The following is a 16,318-nucleotide window of genomic DNA, read 5'->3' as shown; positions in this document are numbered from 1 at the left end:
CATTATCTAGTCCAAATATGGCATGATTCCACTATTTGTTTCCATTTGCATGACTTTCAATGAGGGCCTTTTATTTTGAAGGCGAACCGCAAATTCCACTATTGTAGCTAATCCTTATTGTGGCTAGCTTCACATATGTCGGAGAGCGCTCTAATTCATGTATTGTCCGTTTGGGAGTGGCCTCTGTAGTAATAGTCCAGCCCCCTGAAAACAAACCATATTTTTAATAGCAATCCAGTATAGATATGGCGGAGTTGTAACTTTTGAGTATACAATCTTTTCCCGAACCGGTTCTAAGCGTTGAAAGATGTTACAGATGTGATCGCCTACAGTCCAAGAAATCAGTGGAACTCGGTCAGATAAACTGGGATTTTTCAATAAAAACAGCTGCCTACTGCTACTCCTACAGACTACATTGGTTCAACGTCGTATAACGATACATAATTCGTCCTGTTTCGTCTGAGGTAAGAAGGAAATCGTCCCTTCAATCGCAACAAACTGTATAATTTTCATACAAGGATTATATTGTGAACACGGGTTAGAACGAGATTCAATTTCAGGAAAATAGGTCATTGTGTCTGCATAGCCTACTCACTGCTACAGTGTAGCATTGCTTCAATTGGTTGTGGAGTCAGTTGTTGGGGAAAACCTCGTGCAACTGCTACTAAGTGATACGAAAGCAGCTTTTTATTCAGCACGGTTGAGCAAATGGGACATATATTAATATTTTCATACATTACAATATGTATAAAGGATTTTACAATTTCGATACTTTTTTAAAGAGCTTGAGTGATGAGAAGGCCATGGAGGTGGGTCCTTCGATTTTAGGGCTTTTGTCTCGTGCCTGCTATAGAAACCATTCTAAAGATTTGCCACCAAATAAGGATAATATCGAGCATATCGAAACTTGGAATTTAACCTAAATGTATGAAATGTAGTTATTATGTTTGTTGATTATTGTCAACCATGCCTAGTGTTGCCTACGCTCCTAAACGTCCTTTGCATACGTAGCCTATGCATCGTGGCGATGTCATTGAAAATGTCACCAATATCTAATTACTGTAGCCTACTTTTGAAAGCATGGGAAAACTATTGTAGCCACATATTGGCAATGCTTTAGGAATAGTCTAATGTTGAAATGGACAATAATTACATTATTCCTTCTATCACAATAAGTAGCATTGTTATTGTCATCAATTACAGCCTCCAAATAGGAATAACTATTCATTCTTTGAGTGTGAAAATATGAGTGCATTTTAGTCATTTAGCAGACGCTCTTATCCAGAGCGACTTACAGTAGTGAGTGCACACATTTTAGTACTTTTTCGTACTGAGTGAGACTATTCACCAGTGGCTTACTCTGGCAGTCTAAACTACATATCATACACATATTTGATCTAGAATAGCTCAAAGACACCAACTTTCCAGGAAAGAAAAGCAAACCCAACTTTTCCTACAAATATAGCTACTTAGTCATTACTCCAGGATAAGGTTATTGAATAATAGATGGTTATTATGGTTTGTATAATTGCCTGGATAACTCAAAGATGCACTACATGCAAGCTTGGGAGAGAGAGGTACAGTAAACCAGGGATTGCATCCCAAATGGCACCCTATTCTCTATATAGTGAACTACCTTTGACCAGTGCACATAGGGTGCTGTTTGGGACATGATCTATGATAATATGCCAGTGGGTGGCTCATTACTGTGCAGTAGGTCAGAGTTTGCTGCATTGCAATCTACTAATGGGTTTCAAATGTTTCCCCACACTGCTTTGGCCAGCGACCATGTAAATCTATCATTCTGCTGTGTTTGGGATAAAAAAAATATGCTGAGAATGGATTTGACCAAAACGATATGATGATGTACTGCATTGGTTTATGTATCATTCAATTCAGTTAAGACAAGACAGTCCAGATGGGTAATCCTCCCAATAACACAAAACAAGTGATTTTATTACTGTATTTGAGGCTAACAGAACAGATTAGAACAGAACAGTTCACACTTCATTCTTCATAACCTCATACTGTAGACTAACAAAATGGTTCTTGGACATTATTTTGTTCTGACACAGTAATAAGGTATGTCTTGATTCTACATTAGTGGATGATTTGTTTGTCAATATGATTGTCAATATTGAGCTAATTGCTACTTATCTATAGTGTTGACTTGTTTTTATCTCTATGTCTTCATAACAGAACATGGGCCCAGAAGGAAATGTTTGAAGGAGGTACCTGTGATTTCTAGGAAGGTAAAGCATCTTGCCTTTTCATTGTGTCCGTTGGCTTGTAATTGACAAAGTGATGGAAGTACTATATGCTAATTTGTATGTGTGCATGCGTGTGTGTATCGTGTGTGATCAACTAATGGTTATTATGTGCATCACCTGCTTTGCTATAACCTATATCTTTACTTTTCAGACTGCAGGGTGGAACTTCCAGTATGGAGGCCACCAACATACTGCCCATTCTGAAGAAACGACTAGCTTTCTTGTCAGGTAATAATATGCTCCAATCAGTCGAAGCTGTTTATCTTTACTGTGACCGAGATGGCTTCTTGGAATGAACCGCACTGAATTTACATTGATAAGTGTAACATTACATTTACCATTGATCATCTTTACATAGAAATGCCCAACAGTAGTACTACTTTACAATGGTCCTCATGCAACTGGCCCAAGCACTTCCTGTGCTGCTTATTGAACATTCCCAGTCAGTGAAATAAGCGTACAGCAGTGACGTAGCATTATCAAGGAAGTAAAGGCAGGCAGAGTTGACTAAAAATTAACTTGAAGTTATGCATGCTTGTATAAATCCCAGGATTGTCAAGCTTTGTGTGTACCCCACATCTAACTCTCACTTTCCTCAAGTTGCTTAATCATTATAGCTGTTCAAGAGCACAACCATTTGAAGTTGCTGTGTTATTGTGGTCCTCTGTAGCTCAGCTGGTAGAGCACGGCGCTTCTAACGCCAAGGTAGTGGGTTCGATCCCCGGGACCACCCACACACAAAAATAAATGTATGCACGCATGACTGTAAGTCGCTTTGGATAAAAGCGTCTGCTAAATGGCATATTATATTATTTATTGATGTGCTTCTCATCCCTCTCTAGCCTCTGAAGGGTGTGTAGTGTTAGTCCTTGGTCTAGGTGTGTAGTGTTCGTCCTTGGTCTAGGTGTGTAGTGTTAGTCCTTGGTCTATGTGTGTAGTGTTAGTCCTTGGTCTATGTGTGTAGTGTTAGTCCTTGGTCTAGGTGTGTAGTGTTAGTCCTTGGTCTAGGTGTGTAGTGTTAGTCCTTGGTCTAGGTGTGTAGTGTTAGTCCTTGGTCTAGGTGTGTAGTGTTAGTCATTGGTCTAGGTGTGTAGTGTTAGTCCTTGGTCTAGGTGTGTAGTGTTAGTCATTGGTCTAGGTGTGTAGTGTTAGTCATTGGTCTAGGTGTGTAGTGTTAGTCCTTGGTCTAGGTGTGTAGTGTTAGTCCTTGGTTGTCTGATAAATCCCCCTCTCTACTCTTTGCACTGGCAGGCAGTGTGTTGTGATGAAGGTGATAATAGCCTGTTGTTATGTCCTGCCTGCTGCTGGCAGAATGAGGTTTCTCATCATGTTGATGATGCTGATTTGAAGGTCACAGCACCAGGACTGCATCAGGGAGGGACTCTGTGTTCAGATACTGTTGAAGGTCTCATTGACTTACTAGGCACTAGATACACAACAAAAGGAGGGCTCTGGTCAAAAGTAGTGCACTACATAGGGACTAGGGCATTATTTGGGACGCATTCAGAGGCAGAGCTCCCACCATCATTACCGCTGTCCGTGGCGTTTACAAGACACTACTCCTCCTTTAATAGATTATTCTTGGCCGGCCGTACTTGGAATACTTGGTTCTGCCTGACCTTCTCCAAAGTCTGCCATTATATGACTGTTATTTTCCTCCCTAGTCAGTCCTCTTTACACACACTTTTTAGTGTGTATTCTTAGAAAATTCATTGTTAATGACTCGTACAATGAATCAGTGTAGATACCATAGAATTAGAAGGAGTAGAATGGGCTTGGAACCTCTGACCATGTCAATTTGACTGGTACACTCATGGGTACCCCCACTACGGTAGATACACTAGGTCTCTTTTGCGAAATAAATGTTATCTCAATGAGACTAACCTGTATAAATAAAGGTGAATAACAGTTACTTTTCTGGTTGTTTCACATTCACAGGAGGCAAGGACAGACGCAGTGGGCTGATCCTAACCATTCCACTATGTACAGAACAGACTAGTATGGAGGAGCTCAGCTCCACGTTGGACTACCTCCTCGGCATCCCCAGGTAAGAATCAATCACTGGCATACACCCCGCCCCAAAAAATAATGCTCCTTTATTATCTACAGTTCAATAGATCATTGTAATCATCATGCTTGTTAAGGTAGTCTACTTTTATTAGAAAATGTAATATGAGCAGAGAGCCTATCCTTTATCTGGCTGACATTCTATTCTCTTGCATAGCAACAGTATTGGACGCTCGTTAGACTCTGTTCTATTTGGATTGAGCTAGTTCTGCTACATGAGTGTGTAGGAGAGAAGACCAACATATTATGCTAAGGAGGATCATGCTGTGTTAGCTTGTGACTCCTGCATGATGATCACACACTTTCTGCTCTGTATTCATCTTGGCTTTATGGTCCTGTGTGGCTCAGTTAGTAAGAGCATGGCGCTAAGGTTGGGGTTCAATTCCCAGTGGAATGCTTGCCTCATCTACATATCTGATGCTGTCTTATATTGAGCTATACTGGGATCCTTGGTGTCCAATTCTTGGAACAAGAGCACACATTATTACAGGTAGACACATAATCACCATATTTCTCTTGTCTTCTCTCCTCTCTTTAGTGACAAGTGCAAAGCAAGAGGCTTCACAGTCATCGTGGATGGACGAAGGTCCCAGTGGAACATTGTGAAGACGGTGGTACTGATGTTGCAGGTAGGAATGATAAAAGAAGGGGTTCATGTTGCAGGTAGGACACAGAGAATCAGCACTGTGTTCCTTTTAGGATAAAAGCACAGTTTACCCCACACTGCATCGAGACGAGAGGTCCATATTTCTGTGTATCAAACGGAGGAACACCCGTCAAAAACATGACACCTACAACTCATTTCAATCTACAGTCTTCATCTTCTACTGCGTTTGGAATGTATAGTGGAATACATGACAGTCATCTGTACAGTAGAGAGTACTAGAAAACATCCTCTACAGTTTGACAGCATGATGTCTCATATCAGACATGGAGTTTATTGCAATCAGTCAGTCACTATTGTCTCTGTTCTACTTTGCATAGAAACAGTCAGGAAAATAAAGCATTCTGCTATAACAGACTCGTGATCACACACACCAAAGGCTAGTTAAGAAGACGATTCCAATGCCATGCTTTGTTGTATAAAAAATACTGTCTGTAGCGGGGGGTTGAGCTGAGGAGTGAGGATATAAAAATACTTTCACATGATGATGTGTTCTGTTCCCAATGGCCTATTTAACAATGTTCAGTAGATTTAACTCTTTAAAACCAACGTCTCTCAATCTATAATCATCCTAGTGAATAATCATGAGTGTAATGATTAATTAGCGCAGGATAGAGGAGCATATGTCTGAGTGAGAAGCAGATGTGGACATGGATCCAGGTCTACTTCCACCACATTAACACCTCTCTACCAATCAGAACATGACAATGCTGGGAGGAGAAATAAAATGGTGGTCCAACCCAGATGTTGCTTTCTGTGTCTCGTCTCTGTTGACCCTACCTGCAATAATAACCCTCCAAATGCCGTTAAACATTACAGTGAGGAGCTATGGAGCCAAATCTGGTGCAATATGCATTGTGCATGGTCCCTAAAAAAATGAAATAGAAATAGACATCTCAGATCAAATGCATCGGCAGCAATCAAGTGAGAAGTGATTAAGACAAAAAGGAATCTAAGCTGATTAGATGTTAAGAAGAGTAGGCATTAGATCTCTTGATGAGGCTGCCTGATTATACCTTTAAACAATACTTAGTGTTTTTTCCTGAAGTCCAGGCTCTGTGTTGTGCTAATTAGGGCACACTAGTAAAACATTTTAAACCATTGTCCCTCACTGTTTTAGGCATTTTCTTCCATTTGATGCCTAATGAACAGGATCCAGGCTCTGACCTCCATCCACTCTGCAGTGTGGCCTATGTCAGCAGACAGGCTGAGCTCTGTCTGTCTCTGCTGTATTCTGCAGTCTGTCTGCCGCAGACCTGGGTTCAAATACTATTTGAAATAATTAAAAATACTTTAGCTGTGCTTGTTTGAGCTTGCTTGGCTTAATGAATAGTCCCAAAACTGTAAAGCCTGCCCATCTGGCACTCTAGGCATGCTAGAGCAAACACTCAAGGTATTTGAAAGATTTAAAATACTATTTGAACCCAGGTCTGCTGTACTGTAGTCTGCATTCTGCCCTGACCTGGTTTTGTCATTGCAGATTGACTATACGGTGTAAAATGCTCTTGGTAGATATCTCCAGTCCCCTGCTATCCATAGACCTCTGCAGAAACAGGAGCAGGAAAGATGGGATGACAGTATGAAATGTACTATCTGTTGACACACTAATCTGCCTGCCACTGTCTGGGGAAAACGCTGCTGCAAGCTACTCCTCATTTAGTTGCCTACCATGTGATGTGATGGGGAATTTCACTGCAGGATTTCATAGAAAAACTGTGATGTGCTACACTGTTATTGAAAAGAAAGTACATGTTATGGTGGTTTATGTTATGTTAAATTACAGTTGCTGATGGTTTATAAGATTTTTGTAAGCATACCTTCAAATTGAGTGATACTTAAAAGTGCAGCGTTTCCCCTAAGATTTTTTTCAGCAGCGTTGGCAAAGTTAGCGTGGGGGGGGGGTAGTGGATGTGGCCAATGGCGCAGTTTTAGAGGCCTTCCTCTTGGCCACAGAGGCTAAATGTTGCTGTTTTAAAGCTAGTTTCCTGCAATTCTACACATTTTGTCATGGCTTATGCCTTGTCCTTATGTGATTTGAGTGACTCAAACATTATAACAAAAAAATCAATGGGGGTCCCATGCCATGACCTTTTTGAACTTTTAGGACCTCCCTGACTGTCTAGTTTTTATTTTGATGATTGTTAGTTCTCAAAGATTTTCTTATAAAAAAATATATTGCTCCATTATCTTTCCTACATGCTTTATATCTGGTTTAAGTTTACACTGAAAAGGTTTCTACCATCCCGAAAACTATAAAAAATAAAGTTTTCTTAAATTGAAATATTTATTATCATTTTTTGCAGTGGCGGCCACCATTTAGTGGTGCGCCGCTGCTAAATGCATATAGGGAAATCACTGAAGTGTTTTGGGGATGACATTTCTGTCTCTGGAATTGAATGTGTCCAATAAACCATTGAAAGCCTTTTACCATTTAGCTTATTTTTGTAAATAATTTTTTATATCCCATTATTTCTAGAACGTGATTCCAGCAGAGGTGTCTCTGGTGTGTGTGGTGAAGCCTGATGAATTCTGGGACAAGAAGGTCACTCATTTCTGCTTCTGGAAGGAGAAGGACAGACTAGGCTTTGAGGTGAGTGAGTGATACTTAAAAGTGCAATGTTTCCCCTAAGATTTTTTTTCAGCAGCGTTGGCAAAGTTAGCGTGGGAGGGGGGGGGGGGGTAGTGGGTGTGGCCAATGGCGCAGTTTTAGAGTCACTAGGGGACACGTTCTTCTTATTCCTCTCTGTCTATCTTGCTATGTCTATGTGTTTGCCTCTGCCTTTCTCTCTCTCTCCTAATAATGTTGTTCCTCTGAGCAGCAGCATCCCCAGCCACCTCCCAGGGGGACTAATTATGGCCGGAATTCAATTTACTTTCCTTCACAAACCAATGATTCCAATGTTGGTGGTTGGGCGGTATACAAATTGATAGAGAGGAATAGATATTTCATTCAGTCAGTATTCAATTTGGCATTGTGTGCTGTATAGGTAACTCCTATGGTTGTTGTTATTGCAATGGCTAGTGATTTCTAGTGATCTTCGCGGGTTCTTTTGTGGTTGCCCACTCCACAACAGCACTCAAATATAGCCAATAAACCCCCAGAGGAATTGCTGACAACATGTTATAGACCAATATGCATATTTTAATCTGTCAATTGTGGCTGATAGATAGATAGATGACCAAGGTCTGTTGTAGACAGCATGGCAGCATTTGTCTATTTTAAGTGCACTGTGTGGTGATTTAAAAGGTAGACCTTTATGACTGGAAGTCATCATTGTATCCGAAAATTCATGCATCCTGCAATATTCCAACCTCCCATATGGCTTTAGTCATCTCTTCCTGAAGGATTTATATTAATAGAGGGGTGGGACACACACACACCTCAAGTTTCTATTTCTCTGTTCTCAGAATACCCCTCACAACAGAATGATAGTAATGGAAGTATGGTGGAAGGATACAGGCTAGTTTGTTTGGTAGTAATGGGGTGGCAGGTAGCTTAGTGGTTAAGAGCGTTGTGCCAGTAACCGAAAGGTCGCTGGTTTTAATCCCCGAGCCGACTAGGTGAAAAATATGTCGATGTGCCCTTGAGCAAGGCACTTAACCCTAATTGCTCCTGTAAGTCGCTCTGGATAAGAGCGTCTGCTAAATGACTAAAATGTAAATGTAATGGAAGTATGGAGTAGGAATACGTGGTAATAGTTAGTCTGACCTGTCTGCAGCATGGTCTCCTTCAGCGTGGACTAATACTATCATCATGTTGCTTGGCAACAGTCATGTGGATCCAGAGCAGATGCAGGCTGCAGTATACATGTGTCTCTTAGAAGGACAGAAAGATTAGTGTCTCCAGCATCGTCACTGTGTCAGTGTGTGTGGAAAGAGTGTCCTGACACTGACACTAATTCCAGAGGTCTTTGTTGTTGTTTTTGCTTCCAACAGTTCTGTAATGATCTGGGCCAGCAGTACCCTCTAGCTCTCCCTCCCTATAACTCCTGTGCTTCACCAGATGGCTCTGTTAGATGGTTGAGGTGGTCAATTTATTGGGATTGGAAATGAAAGGGAATTGGGGGAAAATACTTGGAAATTGTGAAATTGACCTAGATTAGATAGGGTGGATAAGGTGCTTTTATTAATCTAACGTTACTGTTGAGAATGAAATATATTTGAACTAAGTGGTTGGCTGAAATGTATTGGGCTCTACTGCCCAGAACCAATCTGGCATGAACACCGGAGCATATGGAAATGTAACAGGGCATGAAAACCCAGCAGAAGGAGTGAAGTCTCACTCGTATTGCCTGCCACCTCAATCTCAAGGAACTAGCTATTTGGTATGTTCGATATGGACTGCATTTCAAATCACCTTGCACCATGTACTGATTATTATTTGTATATCAGTCAGTAAGTCACAATTTACCCATAATACATCATGGATTTGATGCTCTCGAACAAGGCCATTCTATTCTGAGGGGACACGTTCTTCTGTTAATGGAACAATCTCACAGTGAGACAAAGCAACACTTATGGTAGAGAGCTGACTCACTGAGACGCAGCTAAACAATAACGCCACTGTGGTTTTAAACCCTGACACAAAATGCTCTGCTTGATTTGCCATTCCGTTTAAAAGTACAACATTTAGGATTGTGAGCTCACACAAAACACCCCTCGATATGCCTTTCAGTTTCAAAGCACTTCGATTAGGATGGTGAGCTAAGCTTATACCCCATCATATTCATAAAGCATCTCAGAGTAGGAGTGTTGATCTAGGATCAGTTTTGCCTTTTGGATCATAATGAGTCAGATTATATGGACAGGTCCTAGATCAGCACTCCTACTCTGTGACTGTATGAATACATGCCCAGAGAGGGATAGGTTGTCTCTATCCAGATGTAATTTGATACATACTGGGCTGTGGAAGAGAAGTGATGGGATGGGTCTGTTATTACTTATGTTTTTCTTACTGCTTCTCTTTCGGAGGTTGACAATCTGACATCATCATTGTCACGAGAACCTTCAGGCTACAGTTTTCTTCCTTGTTATTTGGAGGCTAATTGCGAAATAAATGCACATGCAAACAGAAAGCCTGTGTGTTTGTGTATGTGTGTGATTCTCCTGACCTTGTTAGTCATATGCAGATGAAGAGGCCTCTATCGATTCCACACGACAATGTGGATTGATGTACACACACGCACACACACACACACACACTAGGGATTGATTTACATCCATTAATATTTATCAACGAGTCAGTCAGTCTGCATGTGGAGAAATGTTAATAATCAGAATTAGCATCATGTCTATTTCATGTGTGGTTTTCACTGCAGCATGATGATGATTGTATGTGTGTATGTGCATCTCTGTAGAGACCGAAACAAAACATTAGCATTATGATAGCCTCTAACTACACAGTTGTTCAGGGTTGATGCCTCTAACTATATAGTTCTCCAGGGTTGATGGTTGATGGCATTGTAGATGGAGTGTGTGTTTAGCATCTTACGGCCAACATTGAGGATGTGTACAAGGGGCCAATCTGGTTTCTGCTTTCAGATTGTGATGCGGTTGGTCGGAGCTAGGATGTGTTATGTTCAGGGTCACCATACCGGGGGGGATTTAAAAGGAGAGTATGTAATTATGCAAATCTTGATTAAAAACAAACCATCCAGATTATGGTAGACTGCTGAGAATTTGGGATACAGAGGGTTCACTTGTATTTGCTCTCATCTCTTTATTCATGTTGCACATGCTCTCACTTTAATCTTCTGGGTGAGGGGAGTATGAGTTATGTCTCTGTGTGTACAGGTTAGGATGAGTAATATCTGATATTCATTGAGTAATATTCACAGCATAGACTGGTGAGGAATCACAACATAGTGATAATACAAGATATCTATTTTTCACTTTATACTCCATTGGTGCCTGCACTTTGTACTCCAAACAACCAGGTATGGCTGCCAGATAGATCAGTCTCAACAAACACACCCACACATGACATCAGACAGGCAGATATCATGATGAGAATTGACGTTATTTGGAGATCTTGATGTAAATATTTTCAGGACGTATCCAGGATGTGTTTGTGTTGAGGACTGGAGTTCAGGGCCCGTATTCATAAAGCATCTCAAAGTATGAGTGCTGATCTAGAATGAGAAAGGCAAAAGTGATTTTTGTGAATATGGGCCCTAGTCTCTCTGTCACAGGTGGAAAACACTCTGCTGTGTTCATCTCATCTGTAGGGGCTCCCGCGTGGTGCAGTGGTCTAAGGCACTGCATCTCAGCGATAGAGCTGTCACAACAGACCCTGGTTCGATTCCAGGCTGTATCACAATCCGGCCGTGATTGGGAGTCCCATAGGGCGGCGCATAATTGGCCCAGCGTCGTCCGGGTTTGGCCGGGGTAGGCTGTCATTGTAAATAAGAATTTGTTCTTAACTGACTTGCCTATTTAAATAAAAAAACATCTAAACAGGCCTGTATTTGGAAGGAGGAAGGATGAGTCCGAGAGAGATAGGAGGAACAGCCGTGGAGGATAACAGGCAGGGCTTACAGAGAGACATGGCTCTCCCAGAATCTTATTCCAGATGTACATGTATTTGTATTCCTATTCCAGATTCCAATCCCTATCTAGTTTGTCTGGGTCGTCAACATTGATGTGTCAAACTGAAAACTTTATTCCTATCTAGTTAGTGTGAGTTGTTAACGTTCAAAAGTTGTTAACTTTATCCAGTATGCGAGGCCATCACACAAGGCCACCAGCTGTGTTTAGGTCTTGCTCCGCTTGACCAATTGTTTCTACATTTTAAGAAGGTGAGTCATGCATTTATACTGTCCAAACTTGGATGGTATTAGCGTGATGATACAATAATTAAATTCCTTAATCCACAGTGGGGATTTAATAACTGGCTCTGACCCTGTCTCTCTGTTCTCTTGTTCCAGGTTATTCTGGTGTCTGCCAATAAGCTCACACGCTACATCGAGCCCTGTCAGCTGACTGATGAGTTCGGAGGAAGTTTAGTGTATGATCACATGGACTGGGTGAACAAAAGACTGGTAAGCCTAGCTGCCATTTTAAAGGGACACTTCGGGATTTTGGCAATGAGGCCCTTTTATCTACTTTCCCAGAGTCCATTTGTATGTCTCTGTGTCCAGTATGAAGGAAGTTAGAGGTAGTATCATGAGCTAATGCACTGTGACTGTGTACAATAGCACAAATTTGGATGTCACATTTGAATCCTAAAGATGAATGTCCATTTTTTTGAAAATGTATATAACAATGATACATTGTTTTGCAGGGTTGGGGACAATTCCAGTAAATTCGGGAAGTACATTGACATTCCCATTCTCTTGCTTTTGCATGAGGAACATTTTGAATTTGGTTTACTTTCCGAATTGAAATGGAATTGACCCCAACCCTGTTGTTATGTGACAAACATACATGTACATTGTTACACATTTGTTCCTCCACAGGTCTTTGAGAAGTTTACCAAAGAGTCCACGTCCCTTCTAGATGAGCTAGTGGTCATCAACGAGAGTGAGAAAAGCAACCAATTAGACAAAGAAAGGTATTTATTTTGCCAACATATTGACTATTATATCTATTTTTGCTCTAAGTATCCATGATTGAGGAAAGGAATTGAACATATAGGCCAGTAAACACATTGCTTACTTATCTTTCTCCCAGGCCACCAGATTGTAACTTCCTACCATCAGTTGATCCTGAAACAGTTCTACAAACCGGTAAATATACCAATCTTTGTGCATATGTCATTTGTTAATACAAATAGCTGAATCCAGGTATCCTAGCTAGTAGAGCTGTGTGTTTCTAAACCAGTCTGGGGTCCATTTAAGTTGAATGGTACAGGATGCAGAGATGATTTGATGTTAAAATGTTAACCACCGTGGTTATCAGTGCACGCCACCAGCAGAGAAGACATTTTCCACTCTGCGTAACCCTTCAGTAAACAGACTCCTAGGGTGCGTCCCAAATGGCACCCAGTAGTTTTATTTGCAGGCCTCGTGGCGAGTAGTGTGTCACTTAAACAGTTTTACTATAGTGAAAATATTTACCCATTCAGAGGAAGGCCATAGCAGAGCTGGGGCTGCGTCCCAAATGGCACCTTATTCCCTTTATAGTGCACTACGTTTGACCTGGGCCCATAGGTCTCTGGTCAAAAGTACTGCACTATAAAGGGAATAGGGTGCAATATGGGATGCAACCCTAGAATGCCAGCACATAGCAGAGTTGTCCCAATAAAAGGAGCATTGTCTGGTGGTTGTGGAATGGATGGTCAGCTCAACGCGTCTCTGGTACTGTGCTTCCCACAGAAGAACTTACTCTGGCTATGTCCCAAATTGCATCCTATTCCCTACATAGTGCACTACTTTTGACCAGAAACCTATGGGCCTTTGTTAAAAGTAGTGCATTATATCGAGAATAGGGTGCAATTTCGTATACTTCCTACACAACGCCTGATGCTCTCTCTCTCTCACTCTCACTCCCTCTCTCTGAGCGAATGCCTTGCATAATGAATAAGGAGAGGGATGGGCTGCCCTGTCAGTCTTGTTTGTGTTGTTACAGGCACAACAGCCAGGCTAGGAGATACAGCATGAGCTAGAATAAGAGCATGCATATGATATAAAAACAATACTCTGTCCTATTTGTTGTGTTTTGTTATCAAAGAATGGACTTGGAAGGCTTTCCAGTGTAATTAATCTCTGTTTAAAGAGGTTGGGATGCTGTTGATGTTGGTATTATAAATACATGAATAGCAATATTTCCCCTGAAGTACTACTCCACAAATAATGCACCTCTGAGATGGATTTTGCATCTTAATGGCTGACATGGAGGAACTTGCTGTCATCCACATACTGAACTGTAGTACACATCTCTCTCTCTCTCTGGCTGTCTCTCTCTCTCTCTCTCTCTCTGGCTGTCTCTCTCTCTCTGGCTGTCTCTCTCTCTCTGGCTGTCTCTCTCTCTCTTTCTCTCTCTCTGGCTGGCTGTCTCTCTCTGGCTGTCTCTCTCTCTCTGGCTGTCTCTCTCTCTCTGGCTGTCTCTCTCTCTGGCTGTCTCTCTCTCTTTGGCTGTCTCTCTCTCTCTGGCTGTCTCTCTCTCTGGCTGTCTCGCTCTCTCTGGCTGTCTCGCTCTCTCTGGCTGTCTCACTCTCTATGGCTGTCTCTTTGGCTTCCATCAAAATACATTTCAATGGCATCTTATTGAATCTTCTCTCCACTTATCTATTTCACATATCCACACCCTCTCTTTCTACCTTTATCTCTCTCTCTCTTTCTCCCACTATCACCCCCTATTTTCTCTCTCTTTCATTATCTCCCCCTGTCACTACCATTCCCCCTCTGACCATCTCCGTCTCCTCTCTCCCCTCCAGGCCACGAGTTGCTGTCGGAGCTGCAGCAGCGGAGGTTTAATGGGTCAGAAGGAGGTGGTGTGGCCTGGTCCCCCATGGATGATGAGCTACTGGCCCAGCCACAGGTACAATAGAATAACCCCAGAGGGAACTTCAGTTATGGCAAGTCGGATAAGATGTAAAGATATACAGTACCAGTCAAAAGTTTGGACACACCTACTCATTCAAGGGTTTTTCTTTATTTTTACTATTTTCTACATTGTAGAATAATAGTGAAGACATCAAAACTATGAAATAACACATATGGAATCATGTAGTAACCAAAAAAGTGTAAAACAAATCTAAATATATGTTATATTTCAGATTCTTCAAATAGCCACCCTTTGCCTTGATGACAGCTTTGCACACTCTTGGCATTCTCTCAACCAGCTTCATGAGGTAGTCATCTGGAATGCATTTCAATTAACAGGTGTGCCTTCATAAATGCGTTTGAGCCAATCAGTTGTTTTGTGACAAGGTAGGGGGGGTATACAGAAGATAGCCCTATTTGGTTAAAGACCAAGTCCATATTATGACAAGAACAGCTCAAATAAGCAAAGAGAAACAACAGTCCATCATTACTTTAAGACATGAAGGTCAGTCAATACGGAAAATTTCAAGAACTTGAAAGTTTCTTCAAGTGCAGTCGCAAAAACCATCAAGCGCTATGATGAAAGTGGCTCTCATGAGGACCGCCACAGGAATGGAAGACCCAGAGTTACCTCTGCTGCAGAGGATAAGTTCATTAGAGTTAGCAGTCTCAGAAATTGCAGCCCAAATAAATGCTTCACAGAGTTCAAGTAACAGTCACATCTCAACATCAACTGTTCAGAGGAGACTGCGTGAATCAGGCCTTCATGGTCAAATTGCTGCAAAGAAACCACTACTAAAGAACACCAATAAGAAGAAGAGACTTGCTTGGGCCAAGAAACACGAGCATTGGACATTAGACCGGTGGAAATTTGTCCTTTGGTCTAGAGTCCAAATTTGAGATTTTTGGTTCCAACCGCCGTGGCTTTGTGAGACGCGGTGTGGGTGAACGGATTATTTCCGCATGTGTATTTCCCACCGTAAAGCATGGACGAGGAGGTGTTATGGTGTGGGGGTGCTTTGCTGGTGACACTGTCTGTGATTTATTTAGAATTTAAGGCACACTTAATCAGCATGGCTACCACAGCATTCTGCAGCGATACGCCATCCCATCTGGTTTGGGCTTAGTGGGACTATCATTTGTTTTTCAACAGGACAATGACCCAACACACCTCCAGGCTGTGTAAGGGCTATTTGACCAAGAAGGAGAGTGATGGAGTGCTGCATCAGATGACCTGGCCTCCACAATCCCCCGACCTCAACCCAATTGAAATGGTTTGGGATGAGTCAGACGGCAGAGTAAAGGAAAAGCAGCCAACAAGTGCTCAGCATATGTGGGAACTCCATCAAGACTGTTGGAAAAGCATTCCAGGTGAAGCTGGTTGAGAGAATGCCAAGACTGTGCAAAGCTGTCATCAAGGCAAAGGGTGTCTATTTGAAGAACTTTTTTGGTTATTACATGATTCCATGTGTGTTATTTCATAGTTTTGATGTCTTCACTATTATTCTATAATGTAGAAAATAGTAAAAATAATTAAAATCCTTTAAATGAGTAGGTGTGTCCAAACTTTTGACTGGTACTGTATAGTAAACATATAACAGCAAAATTCACACATAACATGCAAATACTATACAAGATACTGTATATACAAGATAAACTATTATTTCAGGTCATGAAGCTGCTGGACTCCCTCAGGGAACAGTACACCAAGTACCAGGAGGTGTGTCGCCAACGCAGCAAACGATCCCAGCTGGAGGAGATACAGACCAAGGTCATGCAGGTACTGCACACACTGCCCTATGATATCACAGTCTGCACACACTGCCCTATGA

The 16,318-nt window shown here is 41.7% G+C and overlaps 1 protein-coding gene across 1 annotated transcript in view; it reads left to right on the top strand.

Moving 5' to 3' along the window:
- The first annotated feature begins 222 nt into the window (after positions 1–222).
- LOC311144002 (SEC14 domain and spectrin repeat-containing protein 1-like) overlaps positions 223–16,318 on the top strand; it is a 29,168-nt gene continuing 13,072 nt past the window's right edge. Inside the window, exons 1-11 of the mRNA XM_084179915.1 lie at positions 223–464; positions 2,200–2,252; positions 2,422–2,498; positions 4,209–4,317; positions 4,876–4,966; positions 7,478–7,591; positions 11,928–12,041; positions 12,459–12,553; positions 12,673–12,728; positions 14,378–14,481; positions 16,156–16,266. Of these exons, the coding sequence (XP_084036041.1) occupies positions 2,444–2,498; positions 4,209–4,317; positions 4,876–4,966; positions 7,478–7,591; positions 11,928–12,041; positions 12,459–12,553; positions 12,673–12,728; positions 14,378–14,481; positions 16,156–16,266 (849 nt within the window). The 5' untranslated portion in view covers positions 223–464; positions 2,200–2,252; positions 2,422–2,443. The remainder of the gene's footprint in view (positions 465–2,199; positions 2,253–2,421; positions 2,499–4,208; positions 4,318–4,875; positions 4,967–7,477; positions 7,592–11,927; positions 12,042–12,458; positions 12,554–12,672; positions 12,729–14,377; positions 14,482–16,155; positions 16,267–16,318) is intronic.

The sequence above is a fragment of the Coregonus lavaretus genome (assembly GCF_964263955.1).
Source record: "Coregonus lavaretus genome assembly, chromosome: 16".
Taxonomy (NCBI): Eukaryota; Metazoa; Chordata; class Actinopteri; order Salmoniformes; family Salmonidae; genus Coregonus; species Coregonus lavaretus.
Note: the sequence above shows the minus strand (reverse complement) of the source record. Positions and strands in the feature narration are given on the sequence as shown.